Below are 26202 nucleotides of genomic sequence, written 5' to 3'. Positions count from 1 at the left end.
AACCGACAAAAAAAAAAAAAAAAGTATGCTTGTAAACAAAAATCTTGTAATACTTTTTAGCTACCAATTCTGCATCTGCTCAGCTGTGGCTTAGTGTTGATTGGTACCAGCAACTCCCTCCTCAGAATCACTCCCTGGAAAGCTTACGTGCCTGTTGCTGCAGGGCCTTGATACAGCAGCCCCTCTTGGGATCAACTTTTGCCACAGCTGCAACAGACCATGTCTGTCATCTGCCAATAACAGCATCTAGCTCAGAGACAAAAGGAATCCTGAGCTGTGAACTGCAGAATTTGGGGCACTCGCTGAGTAAACATGAACCCAAGTGGGCCACCTGTCCAAAGAACAAGCTTGCTTCTAAGGTCACTAAACCTGGACCTAGATTCTTTGTGGTAAGCGTACTGTACAAATCCAGTACTAATTCATCTCCAGCAATGCACCCCAAATTAACAGATATATTTTTCCATCTTACAGTTTCTGTATGTTCATGTCAAACAGCTTGAAGACTCATTGAGAAAAGCCTGTATTCTGGTGGTATGCACAACAGAAGAGCCCCCAAGGAAAGTAGTAATCCTTTCATCAGAGGAGAATTCAAAGAATATACAATAAATAAGGCACAAGTCAGACAAAAACAGTAACAGAAAATGGAAAGTAAATGTCTGCCAGGAAGGCAAGGACCCAAAGAAAAAACCCAAACCAAAACCTAATCATAACACATACATGCAGAGATTAATTTAAGACTGACAAAACTAAGATGGCAGTCCAGCCCTAGTCCTCTCCTACTGTGAAGGGTTTCCAACACTCATGCTCTTTTATCACAACCATGTGGCTAATATAACAAACTTACTAATTCCAGGAAATCAGAGCAGGTCAATACAGCCCTTTCATTCGAAGTACAGCCATTATCATTAAAACTTTTCCTTTCCTTGCTTGGTATTTTAATAGTCAGAATTGTTTAATCGCTTAGACACTTACACCCAGTAAAGCACCACACGAGATTCTGTAAAACTTTAATTTATTCCCCTCCCAAGTATCCAGAATAGAAGACCCTCGTAAGTTGGAGAAAAATGTGACAAAGAAATAGAGTACCAGGATAGCTGTTCACATGAGGAAGAAGAAGAAAAAGCACATACTACCAAGGTTACACAGAAAACAACCCAGAAGTCCTATTTAATGGGATAGTGCAAGTTAACAGCATGTCTCTGGCAAGGATACCTTCATTTGGATTATAAAAGTTTTACAGAACAGAATTAGATCAAGAGTCTGGATGGGTCTCTGATAGTTTACTATAGCATTAGGAACGTACTGTTTGAAAGATGCTGTACAGAATGACCCACCAAACAAATGTATTTACAAGCCTGGGGAGAAAAAAATTATTTTTCAGTTTATTCAAAATAAAAATACACATAGAATTATGAAAATATAGGTTTACTATTTCCACCACACAGAAGTCAATGCTGCTGTCTGAAAGGCTTGCGAGATTATTTCAAGTTTTTAAAGTTCATCTTTTTCCCTCAATAAGGTGTACCTATGTTCACTGGGTGCCAGTTTCTGGAATGAGCTCTCTGGTGGGCTGCTTGCTAAATCCTGAATTGGCTGAAAAACAGAACAAACAGTAAAATTGCTTGTTAGACTCATTTTAATAATCAATCAGCTCCATTAAATGAACTTCTAACATTAATTATGGGAGCGCACGAATGTCCAGCATTCTCACAAATTGAGGTTTTTTGGGTTTGTTTTTTTTGAAGGCACATTTTAAGTCCCAAATAGGTAGAATACACACGCACATATACATTAATTAATTAAGCACCATCAGTTAAGGATATTCATTTTGTTGGCACATCTCAAAGGTAATGGCCATCCCACAAGTTTCTGTACAAGTGACTTAAAAGTATTTCAAATGCACCCCATTGTAGATTTGTTTGAGTCTGCCTACCACTTGCCTCGAAGGTATTCTGGTTTGTGTGTCTGTTTCTGAGATACACCAGGGCAAAAGTGACATGGCTGCTAAAATATTTTAGAATTCATTATCTATGGAAACCAAAAAAAAAAAACAACCACGACCCGAAACATGAAATTCAAGGGACATACATGACCTAAGACAGCATCCCCCAGTTCAGTTAAGGCCTGGATTTCCATCGCACGGGCATACCCATCTTCCACAAGATGGCAGGATGCCATGTGGAGATGAGGAAGTACACATCCCAGGTTTTGTGTGCATTTTTCAAGGCAGAATGGAGACCAGAGCAAGCCTGCAGCTCTAGGCAACGAGCCTGTGCTCAGACAGGCAGCGGGATCCAGGGACTCGGCAGGATTCCTCCCTCCCTGGCTAAGCCTCCTCCGGACTTCAATTGCCTCAGAGCGTCTCTTCCTCACAACGTGCCTGTCTAGCTCTGAGCTGACCGACTGCCTTGGCCTACGCCTCAGTCTCCAGCCCTATTTTCTGCATCTCCTGTTGACCTGAATTCTGTTTTCTCATTGAATTCCTGAGAAACACAGGGAGTTACCAGTTAAATGAATTACTGCTGAGACAATTCAGCCCGCGTGTTTTTCACAGCCAGTCATGACAACATTCAAAAGCAGTCATTCTCCTGGCCCACAGCAAGCCCTCCAGGGCTTTCACACCTTTAAATCTTTTAACTTTGAGCAGAGCAACAGGAGGCTGCACTCACGTGGCTTAGCGCAGTGCTACCCTTACCACATCCCACAGATTACCAGGAAAATGAGGCTGTAGCCATAAATCGTTTCTGGCCCTCACCCGTAGGTTCTGGGATGGCCCAAGGCACCCCAACAGAAGGGCACCGGGTCTCCTCTGGGACCAACGTGGCTCTCATAGCCCTAGACAATGCAACATACAACTTAATAGAAGTGTTTAAAAGCAGTTATTTCTTTAGAGAGTGCCTGAGGTAATGATAAGGGTGCCTGACAGGCTGTTTGTTACATTTGCACTTTTCAGCATGACGCCGAGCTCATGAGCTGAGCAGCGTATCAAGAAGATACAAAGACCATCAAAACACAGAAGACTAGGCTGAGCAGAGGGAATCGGGCTGGTAATGTCTTCTCTCTTCTGCCTCTTGGATTAAACTAAACACTGAGGTGCTCCTGAGTTTTGTCTGGAGAAGGATCTAGTAGTTATATTCCTGAAGAGATCCTAGGAGTGACTTCCAGGCATGTAATTATTCAGCATGACAACCTTTGCGCAGAACAGTGAGGAATCCAAACTGACAAATGCAGCCCGTGACCACTATTAATGCTGCTTGTTAACTCAATTAATAAAAGTAATAAGCCCTACTAATGCTTATCAGTCTTTTGCTGATACTCTAATAATCTGCCTCCTGCTTGGATTGGTGACTATGAGTAAACATATAAAACATTCAATCAATTGATTGCTTAGAAGCATCCTCTCATAGTGTGTCATGTGGGAAAAAGTGCATCTATGGTGTATCATCAGTTTTTGCACTGAAATCACGTGAGAACATAAGAGCAGCTACATGAAGTCACAACAGTCAGTCATCTAGCCCTCGATCTTCTGTTACAGTGGAGAAAATATATATATTCATATTGTCTTTCTTTATTCAAGGCAAACAGGTACCACACTTCTCCCTAATGCTCTCCCTGCCTTTACCCAAAGAAAGTTAAAGAAGAGCCAAGCAGAAGGGGCAATGTTATGCTTCTGTAAACAGATTTCTCCTTCAAGAGATTGAAGTTAAAGGTAGACACATATTAGAAAGTACAGCTCTGACAAGGAGTAAAAAAAGGTCTTTATTAAATGGCCAAATTAAATGTATTTGTTGTAACCTTACCTGACCAGGTGCTACATCAGTTGGATCAGGGCCATGATGAAACTCTCTATGCAGCTTTCCAGAATGCAAGTCTAGTACAAATTGCTTCAGTTTACCTGGAACTCTGGAACAAATCCGACAGAAACACCCACGTGTTTATTACAAGTTAAGTCCAAACACAGAAGATTTAAAGTGCACTGTTTAGAGTAGCCAACTTCTGTTTATCTAGCACACTATGTCCACTTTTAGGTGATTAATAGAAGACAGGAAGCCAAATGGTTTGTTAAGGTATCCTACCAGCTTCTTTTTCTTTCCACTGTCTCTTGAGAACACAGCAAGTATTTCATCTCTTCAATAACTCCCGCAGAGTTGTACTAGCCGATAACTTCATTGTATACTCACTTCAGCTCCCCACTAACCATAATGTAAGAGGGAACAGCAGGTTCCAAATGCACAGTTTACAGATACAAATGACAGTTGGGTAGCGGTATTGACAAAACATCTTTGAAAGGCTCTCTAGTGCCTGAGCAACTGCATATACACTAGAGATAAGCACTGAGAGTATATCAATGTAAATCTAATCTGAGATCATCTACTGTCACCCACAGCAAACGTTCTAAACTACAGCATCCAATTTTCTTTGTGCAACGTCAAATAGACTGAAAAGCTTAAAATGAAGAGTTGATCTAATAAGTATTAAAGATGAGATAAAAAATTATAACGTGAGCACTATGCATGCAATCAAAAGGGAATGTATGAACGGCGACAGCTTTTGTAAGGAGTCTTTCATCAGACTAATTATCACATTTAGGAAACAAGGACAAAGTGTGGTCAGGTGGGCTATTGGCAGTATTTCAGATCATCAGAAAACTCTATGGCTAAAATGTAGTATAATATAGTCAGAGGGTATCACTACAGCAACGTCTGTAACTAATCAGTATTACAGTGGTATTTTGAGGGATCTCATCCCTTCCCAGGTAAGATCAAGATGGTACTGATGGAGAGAAGGGGGTTCATTCTGGGTCAGTTACAGGGACAGCAGAATCACTGCTCCCTGCTTTACCTGGGGCTGCTGCCCTTTTCTATGTCAGGCACACTGCTGGAGACATTCCCCGCCAACCTCTTCTCCTCTCCTAATGCAGCAAGGGCATTTGGTACCTATAGCCTCTTGTAGCTCAGCCAGTTCTCACTGAGAAGCTACAACTGATCTGTTGAACACTCCCTGCTATCATTTCCAGCCTGGCACAGCAGGATGAATAGGACCAGGTGGCCAAAGTATGAGGACAAAATATTGGGTGGTGGTCTCATTTGCCTATGAAGTGGCTATTCTCCAAGAAGATAACTCCGTAAAGAGAGAGGAAATCTTTTAGTGGGGTAGTTCTGAAAGTACCATATCCATACCCTATTGGTTGGTGGCATCACTGAGATTACAAGAGACAGTCTGGGGCCAGTTTGTTCAAGAGTCCAGAAAATGTACTAATGTGGCAGAAATCCTTGCAGGTAGATAAAAGTCTCAGAATTAAGATGGTACCTATTATTAAAAAAAGCCCAACAAAACAAACAAAACAAGACCAAAACAAAAATCCAAACCACACACGCAAAAGAGTATCACCCCAGGAGCTCCAAGTTCTTGTTTCCAAACTGTTTGTTAGGTATTTCTAAGTATCAGCTCAATCTCCTAGAGTAAGGTTGAATAATTATTTATCATTAAGCAATTTTCTACAATCCTGACATCGCTCTCTCTCATCTTCATTTGTATGTAACAATTGGTATACAAACAAGCAAGTAGCTTTTATTATTCTGATAGTGTTTCACAGAAACAAAACATGAAAGTCTAAACTAAACATCTCTATTCCCATATAAGAGATATAATTTATTTTAGGGCTGTTTCAAAAGTGACAATAAATAGAGTGCTTTCAATAAAATGCAAATATCCCACTTTTTTTTTTTTTAAAGCACTGACATGTGCAGCGAACATGATCTTCCAAAGAAGGGAAGAGGGAGAAAAATAGTCACTGTCAGAGTTTCCACGTACATAGCTTTAGATATTTGAAAAGTACTATTTGAGATACATCAAACAGAGCATACATTTTAAGAATAAGCCTGTGGAGAATTATGGGGAGAACTCTCCTTCCAAATGTCAACATTTCAGATAGAAAAATGCCTGTTGGAATGGCAGAATTAGACATGGGGTTATGTTCACATTGCATGCTAAGTCTGAACTTTGAATCCTTGGCTTTGACAAAGATGAAATACCCCGAGTTTTTAAAAGTATGAACGGGCAGAAATTCAAGCCTCAGAGCCTAGGCATCTAACCAGGACTTAACAAGCAGTGTATATACAAGTACCTCCTTTGAGACAGCAACTGGATTTTAACACACAACCTGAAGACAAAGACAGAACACTTGTCTCCTGCTGAAAGTCCCTGAAGATAACAATTATGCATCTTCACTCTTCAACTGAATCACAGGAGACAGAACATCTGCTTCCAAGGCAGTGCAACATTAAGACAGAAGCTGATGTAAAGAGGATTATCAAAGTGGCGTTTCACTTAAGTATCCTGATACTTCTCTCTCACATGTTTTATCCAGATAACATGCCAATAATCAGCCATTTTCCAAGCTGCACGTGGAAAATTTCGGAAATCCGTGCAACAAGGATTTCTCTGCCAGCTTTCCAGGTTTAGACTAAAGCAGGAAGGCTGGAATTGCACAGCAAGAAAAAACGAACCAGCAGGCTAGGAATTCTTACATGGTGCGTTTTACAGTAATTATTGCATAACACAGCACTTAAACGTTGCATGTAGTATTTTAAGCCTTTTAAAGTTAATTGATATGTCTAGATCACCACCAAAAATACCATGCCAGGCTCCAAATGCTTAACTACTATGGAAAACATCAAAACTTTGAAATAAAAGAGCAGCATCTAAAAACTCAATGTGAGATTCTCTTCTTTCATAAAGCAATGCAACTCCATTTAAACCATGACTTCACACCAATTCGTATCGCTTTAAGGCTCTGACACTGAATTGCACATAGGCAGCCTTACCTATCCCAGATTTATTCATCTTCCTATCATAGTACTGATTAAAATATGAGCACGTCTTTTCCTTTGTTCTTCTCAAATTAAAATGCACAAAGAAAAATACTTACGACAAGTCACTGAAGTCTGGAAAGACATACATGTGCCTAAAGCTATCAATGGCAATAACCGGGCAGTCTGCTGGAGTCTTCTGAATATGGAGGAGTGGGTGCCTGAATTTATCACAGTCAGCATGGAGGAAGTTTATTGTACCTTAAAATTGTGAGCAGAAAAAAATCCACACTAAGATTTTTTTTATTATCGTGAAACCCTAAACACTTTCTTAAGTATTACAAAAACGGAGATATTAGATAGCTATAACAAACTTGAAAATAGATTTAAATAACTAACACCACCAGAGTAATGGATTTTCTTAAAGTGTTTTCAGCCACAATACAAACTGAAGTTTTGCCCTCTCAAACTGCACAAAGTCATTTAGACAAGAAAGATTTCTGAAATAGTTACTTACTAATGAATTGTATATCCATTTTAATCATTTCCAGAGGAGTCAGTCCTGACTGTCAAAAGTACAAAAAGCCCTTTGTTCTCAAGAGCTGTAAAGCTAGGATTCTGTTTGGCCTTTGCTTCCACTCTACCAAGTTTGCCAGAAAAAAATTATACCAGTAAAAACAAGACATAGTAGGAGTTACTACAAACCTTTTTCACTTATTAACTGTCGTGCAACCTCCTGTTGGAATTTCTCTAAACTCTCCAAGTCATCTTTCATGTGGAAAAGAATGAGAAAAGGAAGGCCTTCTTCTGTCAGTTCCTGCACAGAAAACAAATGACAAATCTTATTTCTTCCATTTCTTAAAGGCACTTAAGTAAGTGATTCCAGCAGTTTTCAAATTCAGTGAGATCTCTACTTTAAAAACAGTTGAAAGAATAGGACTAAAGATGTTATCTGCTGACCCTTTATCTAAGATACCGGAGTGATACAGTTAACCATGTTTTCTTCCTCTGTACCATATACAGCAGATAAAGGATGAAGGTATTTCATTATCATCACTTTGGGAAGGGATACACCTGCACTGGAATACTTGCTCAGAAGAAATAGCTGAATTCTGAGAAAATGCATCTTCATAGAAACAGCAATAAGGCCTGAAGAGCATGGTATTAAATACTATAAACAGCTGAATGTGTGTTCTAGAGTCAGTCCTAGCTTAGCTCACGTAATAAATCAGTGCTTTCTTAGCATAACACAATGAATGAGCATCTGTAAATAACTCCACCCTAAAAAAACAAAACCAAGCAAACCACAAAAACCACACCTCGATGAAAAAAGAAAAAAGCAGAAGCTAGTGACATAGCTATATCAGTTACAATCAAGTTCTGCTCTTTTGCCAGTAAGTGTATTCTGACTGGTCATCTGTATAACACCATTATGAAATTCACAGTCTAGTATCTTACTAAAATTGATGAAGAAAATGAAAACCTTTGTTGGACAGGGAAGCTTGATTTCCTCATAGGAATGCGTTCTTGCAGCCCGAGTGCCTTTTAAAGATCTCTGTCCAGGGACATATAAATGTAGGAAACTCCTTGAATAATTTATTCAGGATTTTTCTTTCACTCAAAACACAAACAAAACACGATCAACTTGAATTTGCTTGCTTCAAAAGTGATTGTTAGGCACTTTTAAACATCAGCTCAACTTGCTACAGCCTAATTGAAGAAATAATCATTTATCATCCAACAAATCCCAACAGTCTTGCCTATCTTTTGTTTGCACAACTGGTATACAAGCAAGTACTGCTATTTCTTTGATTCTAGCCTGTATCAGAATAAACTCTAGGGTTTTTTGAGAAATATACCACTCATTTGTTCTGCCATCAAAAAGAAGAATTTCTTCAGATATTTTTGATTTGCAGTAGGTTGGAAGAAATGCCGTCCATATCAGTAGGCAGCCAGTTGCATAGTGTACCTGAAATGGCTGTCATTCTCCCTTAAACCAACTCTGTCAGGTAAGCTGAAGCTTGGTCTTTTAACAGCAGATTGCAGAGATCCTCATAATGTCAGCACTCGATGAAATCCAAGCTTCCCAATCCAGCCCTCAACCAACCACTAATCACATCTGCTCATTCTCATTTTTACGCGCATGTATTTGGCTGGGTCTCAGCATCCTCTCCTGTTAGAGGATGGGAAAAAGTCCATTTTGTACCACTACAATTATGGCTCTGTTTCCTCACTTGTTTTAGCAGGTACATTTCCACGGGGAGAACTCCCAAACAGAGCTTGGTATTCAGGCTCTAAGCTCCCCTCTTGCTTGCAAGCAGCTAAAAGGACAACCTCAGTTTCGATGCCCGCATACTTAAAACGCTTATATGTGGCGAGTTGGATTCACAACATCAATTTATCTCCAAGCAGGCTGTTAGGACAACGGGCTTGAAAGTCTTGCTAATTTTGGCCCTAACTAGTTTCTATAAAGCACCTTCCTTTGTTTACTTTTCTATTCCAGCTTTCATAGTATGTCTTACTGATCAGGACATGGCAAGTGGTGTAGCAATTTCATTTACTTTGGACGGCTCCCTCAAAAGCTACTGTCTTGTTTGGCACTGAGAACATAAAAACATTTTTCAATAGATCTGAGCTTCCCACATTACTTCTGTATGCCTTTCAGAAACTTTTTACCCTTTCACAGAATGCTAGGGTTTGGAAGGGACCTCCCTCTAGAGACTACCTAGTAGCAGGTTCACCTATAGCAGGTTGGACAGGAACGCATCCAGGCAGGTTTTGAATATCTCCAGAGAAGAAGACTCCACAGCCTCTCTGGGCAGCATGTTCCAGTGCTCTGCTACCCTCGAAGTAAAGAAGGTTTCCCGTATGTTCAGATGGAACTTCCTATGTTCCAGTTTGTACCCGTTGCCTCTTGTCCTGTCACTGGGCACCACTGAAAAGAGTCTGGCCCCATCCTCGACACCCACCCTTTAGATATTTATAAGCATCGAGGAGATCCCCTCTCTTTTCTTCTCCAGGCTAAACAGACCCAGGTCTCTCGGCCTTTCCTCATAAGAGATGCTCCAGTCCCTTGATCATCTTTGTAGCCCTCCGCTGGACTCTCTCCAGCAGTTCCTTGTCTTTCTTGAAGTGGGGAGCACAGAACTGGACACAGTACTCAGGATGTGGCCTCACCAGGGCAGAGTAGAGGGGAAGGATGACATCCCTCTACCTGCTGGCCACGCTATTTTTAATGCGCCCCAGGATACCATTGGCCACCTTGGCCACAAGGTCACATTGCTGGCACATGGTCATCATCTTGTCCACCAGGGTCCCCAAGTCCTTCTCCGCAGAGCTGCTTTCCAGCAGGTCAGCCCCTAACCTGTACTGATGCATGGGTTTATTCCTCCCTGGGTGGAGGACCCTACACTTGCCCTTGTTGAACTTCATTAGGGTCCTCTCTGCCCAACTCTCTAGCCTGTCCCAGTCTTGCTGTATGGCAGCACAGCCTTCTGATGTGTCAGCCACTCCTCCCAGTTTTGTGTCATCAGCAAACCTGCTTACGGTCCACTCTGTCCCCACATCCGGGTCATTGATGAATATGCTGACTAAGACTGGACCCAGTACTGACCCACAGGGAACATTTCTATTTACAGGCCTCCAACTGACTCGCCAATCACAACCCTCTGGGCTCTGCCATTCAGCCAGTTCTCGATCCACCTCACTGTCCACTCATCTAACCCACACTGCCTAAGCTTACCTATGAGGCTGTTATGGGAGACAGTGTCAAAAGCCTTGCTAAAGTCGAGGTAGACAAGGTAGAGTTCAGCACCATCGTTAGACCACATGGTTCATTATATTCTCGCAACATAAAACTAAGCAGACTGATTACAGGTTAAATGGTGCCGCCTTCTGAATTATATGACTGATCCCAACAGCCTTTTCTCACCTAGTACAGGGACTGTCTCTCAAATGGACAGTCTCCTCAAGCAGAAGACCTTGTTTCAGAGTTCAATTACTATGTGTTGTCTAAAGTCACAATGATGAACTCTGTTTAGACTGGGCATCTTCCTGGCTAGCTGGCTCATGACACTTGTCAGATAATGAAAACATTAAGAAAGAAAATGAGGGAGAAGCCTACCAGCAGTTTACAGAGACCAGTTTTGATTTTTAAAATCGACTTTAAAGTCTGTGGTAGAAATTTTTGTCCTTTATCTTATTTATACAGTATTCTAGTACCACAAACATAGCTTTACAGTCACAGCACTTCATATTTTTACCCTGTAATATTGTGCAGCATGCATTAAAAGCCCATTTAAATACTATACAATTTCAGCAGGCAGAAGTATCTCAATGGTGGCATGTTTAAATTTGTTTGGGTACTGGCAGCACTGAAATTTTTAAACAAATGTTGCTAGGCAAAATGCCACATTGGAATTGTAAATATCTGCCCAAGTAAACAGGAATTGAGGGTTGAGAGAACAACCAGAAAAAACATGACACAATATGGTACAAGCTGACAGTGATGAACCTTGGCTTCTAAGGCTCAGAATCCAGTTTCACCATGGGAAAAATACACTGAAAATCTACAACACACTTCTAAACATGCTAACACGTGGCATCTTTTACATACTGAGTTGCAAATGAAGAATTAAAATGTAACTAACAGAACTTTCCAATAAAAGTTGGTGGGCTTGACTAGATGGTTCCACTCAAACCATTTTGTGCATCCCATCCTTTCCCTCCCTCTGTCATGTAACCTGACATGTTGTGCGTGTCCAGAACAGCAGTGTTACAAACACAGCAGATTCAGGATAATAAGTGTGCAAACCGAGAACGAATCATACGACTGATTAATTGGTTTCTAATCCAGTGTGGACAACATACTGCAATTTGTTACAAACCTCACCAGCATTTCTAGCAGGTGCTGTGGCTATGTACAAACACTCCTTTTGAGATACTACAAACATGCTAAATTTCTAAAGATTTTTTTTCCTGTTTTACAAAAATGTTTATAACATGGAGTTGGAAACAGGTGAAAGAGGAGTCATTTCCAAAAGAGAACAGAAAAGTCTTGAAAGAAAATAAAGATAATGAGAAGAAAAGAGATGTTTAAAAGCAAACCCTCAAATTCCATCTTACGAATTACAGCTAAAAGAAGAAACCCAGAGGAAAGAGCATGTAAAGCTAAAAAGATTAAGAAGGTACCAGTGCTTAAACACAGATTGACAAAATAATATCACATGGTTTTTATTACAATTCCCACAAGATTGCCAGTTCCACAGATGGTCAGCCACCATTTAATGTGCTTATTTATTAGATAATGCTTTTGAAAGTGGTTAATACAGTAACAGTTCTACTACTAACTTTAACACTAAATTTTAAAAGCTGATTATAACTACAGAATAGTTCACAACTATTTTACTCTTTCAAACTGTCATGGACATGCTGACATGGATATTTTCTACCCTGACTAGAAGCATGTTTCAAGGTCATAACAGATGCAAAAAGCACTTAAATACCGTTTATGTCTGGATTTTAAATGAAGACTTAGTCATAACATCTGTATAAATAATATGTACTTACTTCAGATGAATAATACAACCTACCCAAGGTGTTACACACCTATATATACTTACAGACACACACATTCTTACACACACAAATTCTTAGCATCCAAGCGTCCACACTCTGCAAATCACCAGACACCTATATGATCTATACGCATGATTATAACCTCTTACTTTGGTAGTGTATGAAACGACTACAAATCTGCCTGCATCGAACTTCAAGTCTAACCAAAAAGCTCCAAAAGAATGAAAAGACATTACCTGACAGCTATTTTCTGTCAAAAGCAAAGCGTGCAGGAAGTTCTTTCGCATGGATTTAAGACCTTGAAAGAGTCATTTTGCTTTTGAGAAAGAAATTTCAAAAGTTGAATGGAAGAAAAAATTCTTACCTCCCCATTTTCAAACGTAATTTCTCGAACTAGTGGTACACATTTATCTTGTGTCCATGCATAAATCAAATCAAAATTGGTTAGCGAGCCTAAATACACCATATCTGGAGCATTCTCCTGTGGAAAAGAGAAATATACAAGTTGTGAAACAGTAAAAATGACAGTGCTACCTACAAAGCAGGCTACCTACCCGACATCAAAGTAACAGTCAATATTCAAACCTTGTGCATGCAACATTTCTAGTAACTATTTTATGAAAGGGCAACAGAAAAAGAAGCATTATATATGATCACTTATGCAGTCAACTCCACTTTTTAAGACAACTTAAGAAGAATTGAAAAAGATACTTTGTTTCCAAATTAGGAATGCTTCAAATAAAGGCTATTTAGACTTTAGTCAGGTTGGGAAAAGGTATCTCCATACATAAAAAACCCATTTAGATATAAACTAGATGCAGATATTAAGCTGCTTCATGTTGATAGTTACAAAGACTCACCTAAAATCCCTCCCAATGTCCTACAGGACTTGAAACTGGTATTTTACATTTGCTTTGCCGAAGAGATAAGAATAAACAATAGTTTTCCTTTATTTGCTAGTAGTCTTAACTCAGAATTCAGTGCTGCCATCTTTTAAAGTAATTACAATTTTGGTTAACATGAAGTGAAGCATGACTTTGCAAGCTGTTGCCATGATTAAGCACACTTAATTCAGAAATGCCATATAAATTAGGTAACCTAATAAATTCTGTTTTCACAGAAAAATGTTTGAAACTCCCTCCCCCCTTAGGTCTTTTTTTCTATTTTGCTTTTGTAAGCAATTCTTTTCATACATTAAAATTTGAGAAAAGAACAGATTTTCAGATATTAATTATGTTTCTAAAAAGCAATCCTTAGAGATTTTCTTCTGTACTGATTTTTTCCTCAAGTAAAACTATGTTTATGAGAGTTTATTAACATACAGTTAATTTTACTAATTCCCCTTTTTATTTTTAATTAAGAGAACAGCTTTTAGCCCTTATGGGCTAAGACACACAAGTGGAAGTCAGAAAAATACTTAGTAATTCTCACTTGCTTTGAAAAATATGAAGTGCACCAGCTGTTGAACATCACAGATTTTTAAGACTTCTACAGAACACAAAGTATTTATACACATGATGAGTCGACTGTGTTTCAAAGAAAAAAACCCAACATTTCTGTACATTGACATTTAAAATGACAGTTCTACATTTTGTGCACTTAATTGGCAATAAATGATCCTGAGATCTTTTTCATCGACTCAGAAACCCTAGTTCCTATGACCCTATTTCTCACACTATTTCGTGATGAAATAAAATGAAGATTTGAGATGCAGTAACATACTGAATGACCTGAATATAGTCTCCATTAGTTCATATTCACATATAATGACAACAAGCAGAATAAAATACATAGTTACACTTACCCCTGGTGGCTTGTAGATTACATTGTCTCCGCTAAATCTCTCTGCTTTTGAAATAGCCCTACAACAAACCAACCAGTAAGCATGTCTTGGTACAGACAAATAAAATAACTGAGATACCAAAAATAATATTTTAATTTGCTATCCTTTCTTTACTTCTTTTTTGCCTTCAAAAATTGAGAATTAAAATCCTCGATCTTTAAAGTAAACTGTAAAGTGACTGCACAGAAACTTAGCCTGGCTAGATGCGAGGGCAATAAGGGAGTCAGCAAGATGTATCCCTACAATTAGAAGTGTGGACTAAAGACACTGAAGTGCAAGTGATGAATGCTGGTACAACTTTGGATAAGAGACCATCAGAGAAAAATGTTAATGAATTAATATAAACACGTAAATCAAAAAATATAAATACCTATTCTTAAGGAAGGAAAGGAGAGAAAGGTGGATTCTCGTTTGCATTTACTCTTCCTGTTCCATTGTTTACACTATAAATTTACATCTAATCTGTCTTGATAAAGAAGGGCTCTGTGGTGCCCAACCAGCACAGGCAATGAGAAGATGGATAGCAAACAAGCCCATGCTGTCCATTTTACCCTCAAAACGGATCTAGAGAGCACAAGACACAGCATGCAGTTTCTGACCACTGACGATACAGTATGTATGTCGCTGGAGAACACATGCAGTTCTTCTTGTCGTTCAGCTTACTATGTCACCTAAGCAAGTTCCTCCCCCGCCTTGAAATATTTTGTGGTTCCTTAATCCAAATCGCAACAGAGCACCCTGAAAGCTGCTAGCTGGTACCCCCAAAATTATCACCTCTTATTCAAACAAATGGGGACAGCTATGCATCCAACACAGGAGACAGAAAAAAATAAAGTTCTCAACAAAAATAAACCCTTTCACCACCTTCAGACATCAAAAGAGGCCTCCTCTCTTCTCTCCCATGCCTTGCTGTTCCAACATAACTCATGCTGGCAAGACAGAGAACTCACTGGTTGCATATGCCACAAAGGAGTAAAATGAACTACCCATTTCTTTTTAGCCTATGCTAAAAGGAAAAGAAAGCATGGCAGCCTCTGGGAAACGTTAGCCAAGTGTTCCAGCTTCTCCAATTATAGTATCTCTTCTGCGGACCTAACATAAGCATTGGTGAAGACTGATTAAGAGATGTAAGGGGGAGGAAAAAAAAAGAGAAGTAAAAATATCTTAATTTATCTCAGTGCAAGATGAGGTAAATCCTCCAGGGGTCTGAACAATTTCGAGAGCCAAGAAAAAAAAGCAAAAGACATCATAAGGCTCAACTCAAAGTACCTATGTTTTATTTATTTCATTTGATCCAATTATCCTTTTCTTGATGATGTCTTCCATAGTATGTTACACCTATCAGGATTTGCACCAGTTTAGAGATTTGTATTTTAAAATGCATTTTTGTATTCCAAACATGATGACTGCTCCCATAATGTGAAATTAGGTTTCTTTGTGACCGTCATCACTGTGGTAAACCACTCGCACCCCAAACAATCCTTCACTGAACAAGAAGAAAGTGAAGACATAGAAGTCACCTGCCCAACCACTGCTTGGTAAACTGATAATAATCTATGATGAAATATATGCTCTAGGGTAAGCCTGCGGTGGAACCCAAAAGGTCCTCTGTGTTCTTCCACTTCAGGAGCTGCAGTTGTGGCTGATTTGTTTCAGATTAGTCAAATAAAGTGGGGACATGATGTGAAAATCCCGAACGCCTGAAGATACACGTTTCTAAAATAACTACCAAAATGGAAACACTTCTGTTTGCATTTTGTCTCTTCTTGAAGCAGTAACATAGAAGGTGAGCCTCTTGGAACCACCCCCCCCCCCCCCCCAAAAGAAACAAACAAAAATTATGTTTTGCTAACAAAAAATTAAAACGATTAGTCACTCTCTTCCATGGATTACCTACATTTCATCATAGTGTTTTAATATAAAAATATTTTTTGGCTGTTTGTTTTGATTGTCGGCATTTGGCTTCCTATGTTATGGGTCAACGGCACAAGGCCGTTCTCTTCCATGTCTACAAACATTTCAGATTTATCCCTCTTTAGTTCTACTTCTAAAATCTACCTCTAATATCTCTTCATCCGTATCCCTCCTATCTCCTTCTGCTTACAAGTCTTCTCCCCTTAATCTTGCTGTGTGGCCACTTCAGATCTTAACAGAACTGTAAGGATCGGTTGATTCAAGAATAGTTTTAAGCATCAAGATGATCTGCAACTAAGTACCATTAACACAGTTTAAAAATAAGCTATTACAACTACCTAAAGCCAGAATCATTTTGGCATAACAGGGAACAGTTCTGCCTTGACGGAAGGAAAGTAAATAATTTTTTCCTCTCAAATTGATTGTTTTGAGTTTATTTTAGCTTACTGGAAGTTTGAGCATGGCAGCTCATGTTACCACATACACCTGTTGAGCAAAACATTGCAAACCCAAAAATCCCTCCCAGAGGCTGTTAGGATGCTCAGTCAGAAGAGTTTGACTGATCAGTGCCAGCTCCCCATGAAACATTTTGCTATATATTATCTGAATAGAAAACACTGTTATATAGCCAGTATCTCCCTCGGAAGTCTTTTCACATATAATTTTTTAGGAAGCTTAAGAGCCACGGTCAGTTAGAGATGAAAACATTTAGTTTCCAAGGTTGCTGTCTGGAAGGCTGCACTTTGAAACATTAACAGCTCCAAGCTAGAAAGGGAACAGGAGTCTGGAGAAGAGACTAACGATGATCCTGCTGTGCAATCTGTAGTTACATGGGCAGGTTACAAATAATCAAACCCTGATCTGTTCCATTATGTTTGCTTATTGCTTATATCTAAAGAAAAAAAAAAAGAAAAGAAAAAATAAAAACCCTATAGTAACTACTGTAAGAGTGGAATCCAACAACCAAATGCTAACACTGAGCAGTGGGAGACTGTTTCTCATTATATGAAGTTGACCAAAACCAAAGATGAACAGACTCAAACAGGAGAAAGAATCTTGTGTCACTATCTTACCAAGGATTTTTTTAAAGGCATTCCTGAAAAGAAAAGTCATATGATAGGGCGAAAAATAATTTAAATTTAATATTCTAATAATAACTCAGACTGGCTGCCCTGACAACAAGCACGGGTGTACTCATCAGAAAATGTTTGAGATAATTCTTTGGGGATAAGACAGACAGACCTACAGATCACAGACTTAGAAGATTTGATTATTCTCTCATGGCCAAAGCTGCTTGCACAGTCATGGGATACCTAACTGGGAACTGAATGAAAGGAAAAAGTCACTTGTACTCCTGCACATCACAAATACTCTCCCTCACCCTCAAACGTTTTTTTGGAAACACATTGGAAGAGGCATTAGTGACTGACAACAAATTTTGTTTGCACAGACAAAACATTTTCTACCTTGATATATCCTCTCAGTTTCTCTGCTATCTTTCACAACATCCAATTCAAAAAACCCTCAGGGTAACCATATGCGCTATAAAAGCTAGTATAACCCATGCAAATTCCTGATCTTGCAACTATGGGTAGACTGCAAACCACTGCATTCACATTAATGCCCAATCACTTTAAACTGGTTAGTGCTGGCACATTAAACACCGCAGAAAGAATCTATAATTGCATTTTATTACGCTACTTTAAAAGGGAATCACTCCCAATTTATTATTCTTCCTCCAGTGAAGATATTTTTAAATATCGCTGTAAATCTGTATAACAAAGAGAAATTTGGAACATTAAGTTCTCTCCCTCCTCCTCCTATCCTCTCGGTGTTTTTATCTGTTAACATGTAGTCTCTTCAGTTATGCCACACAAAGTATTAAAGAAGTCCATTCAGTTATACAACTCATTAACATAATTTCAATAATGAAGTCATGCAATCAACAAATTTTAAAACTTACCCAAAGGCAGACAGGAATACACAATCATCGTGCAAAATATTCGCTACTCTTTCAAAGGTTCTGTAATTGTCAGAGTCCTTTTGCTCAAAGTATCCAACAATATTCCTTCTGCTGCGCTGTAAAAACAAAAGTTAAATTATAACTTACCTAAACTTACCAAAAGCTATCATTACTCCCTAAGGATATTAAATACAGAGGTGCCATTCATTCAACAGTCAATAACTGTGCAGAAATTATTTCTTTTCTGCCTTTTCAATATTGAGAAGCATCCTTGAGAATATTTTTCCAGTAAGAAATATTAGAAGTATCTTATCAAATAGAACATACTTTTAATCATTTAAAAAAGAATTGTAAAATAAGTAATTTGGTAGTGGAATTATTATAACAAAATGAATGCAGCTGAAAGTGATTATACTGGAATAATTTGTAATACTGGACATGATCGAGTTTTCCACTCAGTTTTAAAAAAAAAAAAAAGGCACAACATTTCTGAATGGAAAAAAAAAGTAAATATGTACTTCAAATACATTATGTTTCATCAGTTCAACATTTAAAACAAAACAAAAGTAGATTTAGAAGGAACAAAATTGAAAGACTTACATCAAGAGAACTAATTTCTTCCAAATCCTGGACCTCCCGAATAGGGTTACTCTTCTGCTGCCTGATATAATCTGCTATTGCTGTCACAGATCTTTGGCCCCTGTATTCTCTCTTCATCATCATTCCATTCCGGAAGAGTTTCAGAGTTGGATATTTGCTTATCCTGTATCTCTGCGCTATATCCGCTAAAAAGAAATTAAGAAAATAAAACCCAAACTGTACAAATAAAGAAATACACCGAACATGGTATCTTATATATGTGCGCATGTAAGTGGAATCTCTGAACCAGTAGTTCTACATCTTTGAACCAGAATAAACTAAAAAAACAACCAAACACTGCCACAGGGGAGAGAATGGATCACAGCTACAATATTTCTCACATATACTGATCTTCATTAAAATGTCATGACAAAAATGTGGAGTAAAGACTCGAGTAGGTCAGCCATACTCATTTAGTACACTTCCTACAAACAACTAGGAAAGCCAATTTAAGAGCATAACATGAACATGAGAATCTTAAAAGTTTGCCAAATCTCAGACAATTAATCCACCTGAAAAAAAAATAATAATATTAATATTTTTCTTTAAACTATGATTTTTATCTCAATTACAGTGCTGGATATATAATTGTCATGTCTTAAATTTTAGAGAATGTGAACCCTGTGCAAAATATTTCTCAAAGCCTATGAAGGTCAGAAGACTGCTGTTACAGTTCTGAGCTGTTCAGGTTTTGAACTAACACAAAATTTCAGATTTCTAAATTAAGGGAAATGCCCTTTTGGTTAACCAGTGTCAGCATACCCTTCAAGACAGTTCTTCATTCCCATCTATACATACAGCCCAGCTTCCTCCTAGACTTGGACCACACAGAACTTCACACAACAAAGTAGCACCCATTTGTGTTCATCTAGCATAACAGCACTAGCTATTTTCACCTTTAAATAACAGGTCAGCTATTTAACTACAACTTATTTATCCACAAGACTTACAAATGTAAAAGAAAAAAAAAACGGAAAGAGGTTTTACGGTAAAATCAGAAGAGCAAAGAAGAAAGCCAAATGGAATCAATAAAGCCCAGTTTCCCATGAATGTGCGTCCTGTGCTCCTTATCTTCAAGCACTACTAAGGCAAAAATCCCGTTCTTCACTATGCCCCACCAGAGTACTTCAAGTGTCCCTTTGTCCCTCTTCCACTTTAGATAATCACTGGGACACAGCAAGTTGCAATAGGTGTTGCTGCTGGTTCCCAGCTACGCATTGGTGAGGAAATCACCCGCAAATGGTTCACGGCACACTGAGCAGGAACCATCAGCCTTGAGTTTTTACAGCAACCTTTGCTACAGTGCAGAAATTGGTTTTGCACATCTCCAGTATCCAGCAACCGCTTTAATCAAATTTCATAAGTACTTAATGGCTTTGAATGCTCTTCCCTCTTTCAGACGTGGCTGAAGTTCAGCAAAAAGCTTCAAGGAGTTTTTACGAGGAAGGACTGGGGAAACAAGGTAACCAGATACACTTTGGATTCTTAGGAAAATTAGAGTAAAAACAAACAATAAAGACAAAGCATGTAATGCTAAGTACATTTCTGCAAGCACTTTCCTTTTGTTTTTGTTTAATTATTCCCTCCTGTTCACTCTCCCCAGGAAATATATCTAGAAACAAAAAACCAAAAGAAAATATCTCGCAGCCCCTGGGTGTCCTCTATTACAGGATGGGAAGCGGTTTACCTAAACCTCAGTCCTGCTTGTACTTAAATCCACCTAAATCCCTAAATATGAGCAGTCTGCCCACTTTCCAGAGCTGCCTAATCTTCTGAGGTGACTCATTCCAGCCAACCACACCCATCCCGCTCCCCCTTCTCCCCTTCTCTCTTGAGGAAAGGCAGAGACTTCAATGGACCGATTTGTCCTTTGGAGACAGAGAAGTTTCATCTGGTCAACAGAGAGAGGAAGGCATTGAAAGCGTGGGCTGAACGTGTGTCCTGTTACTTTTCACTGACTCCTTAGAGGGTACACTTCAGGTGACCTGGACTGGCCCACAGCAGGAAGACAACCAAATGAGGGTCCATCAGTGTATCTGGCACAGTACTGAACAAAGTAAAAAATAACCCTTTCCGACAAGAATATTCTTTCTTCTCAATCACATATTTACCACAAAGCAGATTTGCTTTCTCTCTTACACTTACTCTTTTTAAAAGAGAATGGAGACAGAAGTCCTGTGAAAACTATTATTTAGAGGCAGTTGTCATAAGCAAACTGCTGAAACTCAGCAGCTAACATACACCTCTCAGTTGCAAACCAAAATTAAAACCCTGTGCAACTGGAAATAAGTCGTTCCCTTATGGAACTGCACCCGTAACTGCCGTCCAGCACATAAAGCTCTTCACCTCCTTTAGACTTCTATGAGATACATGAGATAACAGAAAATCTGAATTCCCTGCTGCCTGGAGAACCCTCGGCGAAATCATCTGCAGTTGTAATTGCTGCTGAAACACTACCAATCACTTGCAGCTTTAGTTACTGAACAATCTTTGTACCAGCTGCACAGCTTAAATGAGTCTGAGAACTGAAAACAAAATGCACACAGCAAAGGAATATGGACCATATCTACTCCACGAAAATGTTCTTTAACATCCCTCAAAACAGTAGTGAGCTTAAAAGCTTCACTAGCTAAGCCCAGTTCCTAACGAGCTTTGCATCACTATAAAATACCATAAAATATCAATTCTGACTAAGAAAGGACTTGACCTGTTTCCTAAACATCCCAGAAGAGTTTCTTAATGCACTAATTACAGTTAAAATTAAGGATAAGAGATTTTACGTCCTCAATTCAGAGTACTTTTATTTCAAATTAATACAAATTTCTCAAGGGAAGATGCCAATACATTCAACATTAACAAGCAGTAGATCAATAGGGTTTTTTCCTTGTAAATTCCATCATTTTTTAGTTAAACTACCTAAGAGCTGCCTGGAAGAAGGTGGCAAGTATCGGGGGGAGGAATCACTTTGTATTTGCTCAGCAGAAGACAAACAACGTCAGTAACCATGCATTTGCTGCCCTTCTCTTCTGTTGATAGAAGGACCTTTGGTCTGATGGTACATCAGTCTATCAAAACTTCACCAGGGTCTGATAAGAGACACGGAGCACTACATATCAAGGTTTCACAGAAACACATTGAGATTAAAGACTGTTATTGCTACAGAACTCCACAGCAAGAGAGTACCAAAACTACACTTTTTTGTCTTGCAACACGGACTTTTTCCTTCAGGTTATTTCCACAGTTATAGGAGGATGCACACGTTGCAGAATGGGTATTCAGAGGGTCTTGAAGGTTTTCCGAGAAGGAGATTGCAGTTCCCTAGGGATGTGAATCTTCATCAAGTGCTGAAGTTGCATAAAAAAATTAATGGTAATAAAATGCCCACTGTCAAGACTGAATTCAAACATTATTTCATAAGTCAGAACTTGCATGCTCTTTACAAATTACATTAAGATTCTATGAATACTGGTATTTGAACTAACACAGAGAGATGACAGTCCTACACAAGTAAGTATTTGAAAACCATCTTTTTACAAAATATAAAATGCAAGTACATGAAAAATTGTTTGAATTCATTCAAAAGTCAAATAGAGTAAACCTTAAATGCTTCATTAAGCCCTGGCATTTGATACAGGTAGAGTTAGCATAAGCAGAGCAACTACAAAATTATATTCCTTTTAAAATTGGAAATACACAATGCAAATACATGGAATATTGTTTGAACTCATTCACAGATCGCATTTGTTATAGTAAATCCTAAATTAAATTTTAAAATATTTCCAGACATTCTCCCAGCCCATTTTCTGATGAAAAGAAGTATTTAAAACAGATATGGGTAACATACCTAAAGGAAAAAAAAAAAAGTCTCCCAGCTACAACTTTACATTTTCTTCAGGTACTAAGGTACCTAAAAGGTACAAACCTTGGGTTTGTATTTTGCCCAGCTAATCATTAAATCATAAGCCTACTGCCCATGCCATCCAGAACAGTTTCACACTAGTTATGATAGTATGCTACCGATATAGTTGATGATCTTATCTTCTCTACAAAGCAGAAATTTCAAGCACAGCAATGAGTGTTGAATTCAGATGATTCTCTCCTCCCTGTTTTGCAGGCATACCTGTTGGCATCCAACCATTTCTAAACTGCCCACACTATTTTCTGCTATTCATTCCACATAGCCTAAGAGGAAAGTCTTCACAGTCACTCAGTTCTCTTCATAGGTAGGCTGTATTGATACTTCTGAACTACTGAAGAGAAAATAAAGCTGCCTCTTACAGCAGGGATGAGACAGCAGCTTTTGTTGCTGCTTTGAGAGAAACTTTTACACGGAGCCTGACATTTACACTCATGTCTCTTAAGACAGTCTCCCACATTGTCTTCTCAGCAAGCTTCTCCACAAAAACATCCTTTATAAGCTATCATTTGTGATCCATATCTTTTACCGTATCTCTTGCATTGTTACCCATTTCTCTTTTGCCTGAGCATCATTTGTTCCTCCATTCAAAGGAATGCCAAACCCCACCCTCAAAAATGAGGGTGCGTCATGCTTTTCACATGGTGTGTATGCACATTACCTAAACTACAGCTTCAAGTAAACACGCAGCCTGCGATTTGATTCCCAGGTGGCTTAAGACTTCATTGCTCTAGGCTAACGCCACAACACACTGTCCACAGACTTCAGCTAGTATATCAAATCACCTCACCAAGAGTCTCATGTCCACTGTCACTAAATTAAATGTACAATGACAAATATGTGGAAAGCACTGCATCAAGACACACTACATCAAAGTAGGCTCCTGCTCACAATGCACTTAAGAAGGTCCTCCCCACTGATGGACCAGCAATATTTACGAGGGTCAGGGTATCACCCCACCATTAACTCAGTCCACTGTCTTAAGTCTTCCAGGGTCATAATTCATACCACCACCAAACAAATATTTAGGTTTCAAGTCTATAGGACTAGCTCCTAAAGAGCATGTCCACTAGGATTTGAACAACACTGATAATTATCCTAAATGCCCATTTCATAATATAAGGCACTACCCGAAGCAATTCACATGCCGAACAGAGGGCTACAATTTACTGGATCTAACAGCAATCTTTTTTTTGTGTCCAATCATTTTAACTGTTCCTCACCCTTGTGCAATACCTTCCATCTCAAAGGTAACAAATTCATTCAGCTGTGTATTTGAAGCTGGAACTACTAAATGTGTATTCTGCTTGCTCACTTGCGATCAATCACATCTTCAGAAGTCCCTCGGGCTACCTGCCAGGGCACACCACAGATGAGAAATGAAATCTGTCTTTGATAGATACTTTTCATTTAAGTTCACTTAATTTAAGTTCACTCTCTGTCTCTCAATTTAAGTACACTTAAAAGGCCTTTTTGCCTCCTACTTTCCTACATTCAGCACTACATTCACCTTATTGTTAAGTATTTCATAATACAGCATTAATTCTCCCCAGTTAAATTACTCCTCTCATGACACCTGCACACAGACATAAGACCTAGGAATATCAATAGGAAGCAGAATTAGGAAGGACCTTGGAAGACCACCTAAACTAGGCATCCTAGCCCAATGACTGTGATAGTGGTGACTTGTATGTTGGACTAAAACAGGTACAAGCATATCAATCAATGTTATACATCAAACTCAGCTACTAAGAAGCTGGGAAACAGCAAATCTAGACCACCTTCTGCTGCAAAGGAGCATTCACAACAGCCATGCCTGCTCTTAGCAGGGCCTCATCAGTAGGTATCCCATAACCTTTTCTGACAGGCTAAAAAAATGGCTCTCCTGAAGAGAGCCATCAACAACCTTTCCGAATCACTTCCACTTTTTATCTTATCCAAAGATGACTTTCAGACCAATATTTGTTTCTAGGCAAAGTGGCAGGAATGCAATGAAATCCTCATGCTTGTTGACAGTTTCATTTATGGTTCATTTATGAACCTCCGAATTTGTTATTATATTGAGTTATTTTGCTTACCAAAGGTACAGCAGCAATACAATCTAAGTGATTCTCTGAAGACTAACATTAGCACACGTTACAGGAATGGGCAGACCCAGAGAGGTCAGCAGCTTTATGCACTGCATGAGAGTATTGCTCATGGATGTTTTGTAAGAAAGAACAAAAGTTGCCTAAACAGTCTGTCTAGCAAAGCACCTCTCACCACCCCACCGGAAAGAAGTTGCTTTCTGTTCGGAAGTACAAAGATTTATTCAAACTAGCTATTATTTTTTAACTCAGAAACCAAAGGAAATAATGGTGCAATAGAATTAAACCCCCAAATTCTATTTTAATTTATAAGAATTCTGTACCACAACTCCTAATATTGAATTCATAGAAACTGTTCAAAATATAAACTCTCCTTTAGAAACATGAGTTCTTCTGCATTGCAATACTCACTCGCAGAGAAAAAAAACATAGAAAACCCAAGGTACCAAGTAAGTTTCTAACATTGCTGCTTAACACAAAGCATAAAAAAAAACACACCACAAAAAAAAAAAAACCAACCCCCAAACACAAGCAAGTAAACAAATAAACCCACAAAACCAAAACCTTCCAGTAATGTATATGCAGAAAGATCTATAATTTTATATGGAAGGTCACTTTTACCAGGTACTACACTTAGAATAGAGGTGTGTAATTTTTAAGGTAAGTGAATTACTGAATTGAATATACCAAAACCACTGAAGATTTTAACAGCAAACAATGTAGTGGATATTTATACATTATAAAAGGATGAGGTCTTGGAAATTGAAAAAGTACCTGCTTCAACAGATTTACCTTTAGTGTATGTTCCACATCAGCTTAAAAACAGCCTGGTGACTTAACTGATACATTTCAGTTATAATTATCTTCCACAATATTATAAACTGATGTAAAATATAACACATAAAGAGGCTTAATATAGTGTTAATATTAAGATTTTTTTATTTAATGACATTGGAGCTTATCACTTTCCAGAAAACCATCTTTATATTGGCTATAAGAGCAGACAGAATGATGGTTTTGTCATTAAGCATCAAACATTTGGCAGTGCATCAATAATTCTCTTTAATTTGCTTTACCCTCAGAAGCCGGTGTGAGCTGTTGGGCCCTGCAGTGTGCTTCAATAATAGTGCATTAAATGGAAAGTATCTATGCCTGGTTGACCATTCTGAAAGCTGTTTTTGAGAGGCCTAAAATCAGCTATTTGGATTCCCTACAGAGTCTTGGCTTCAAAAAGAAACAGATCATTTGTAATGCAAATAATCCACCATCTCTAGAACATCATCCTACTAGAGAACTACTAGTGGTATGAAATCTGCAGGCATAACAAACCCCCAAAATATTGGCATAAAGCTTCTAGTGTTGCTAAAATATGTAAACACATACAAAAAGATAAAACAGGGAAAAAAGACAATAAAAATCTTGACTCCAACACTCAGTAAATGACTACAGCA

The 26202-nt window shown here is 38.6% G+C and overlaps 1 protein-coding gene across 3 annotated transcripts in view; it reads right to left on the bottom strand.

Annotated features, from left to right (window-relative positions):
- Positions 1–1344: 1344 nt before the first annotated feature.
- Positions 1345–26202, bottom strand: part of ERP44 (endoplasmic reticulum protein 44) — a 54807-nt gene continuing 29949 nt past the window's right edge. For 2 of the 3 annotated variants that reach the window (XM_082479303.1, XM_082479305.1), the window contains exons 5-12: positions 18710–18894; positions 18110–18225; positions 14194–14251; positions 12754–12870; positions 7518–7629; positions 6932–7073; positions 3801–3903; positions 1345–1593 (exon numbers count right to left, since the gene is read on the bottom strand). In XM_082479303.1, the coding sequence (XP_082335429.1) occupies positions 1492–1593; positions 3801–3903; positions 6932–7073; positions 7518–7629; positions 12754–12870; positions 14194–14251; positions 18110–18225; positions 18710–18894 (935 nt within the window). In that variant the 3' untranslated portion in view covers positions 1345–1491. The remainder of the gene's footprint in view (positions 1594–3800; positions 3904–6931; positions 7074–7517; positions 7630–12753; positions 12871–14193; positions 14252–18109; positions 18226–18709; positions 18895–26202) is intronic. The other variant, XM_082479304.1, reaches the window with a different exon arrangement.

Source organism: Vanellus vanellus (assembly GCF_965231255.1).
Source record: "Vanellus vanellus genome assembly, chromosome: 2".
In the NCBI taxonomy this organism is placed as follows: domain Eukaryota; kingdom Metazoa; phylum Chordata; class Aves; order Charadriiformes; family Charadriidae; genus Vanellus; species Vanellus vanellus.
The sequence above is the reverse complement of the archived record's forward strand: the minus strand, read 5'-3'. Positions and strand labels throughout refer to the sequence as shown.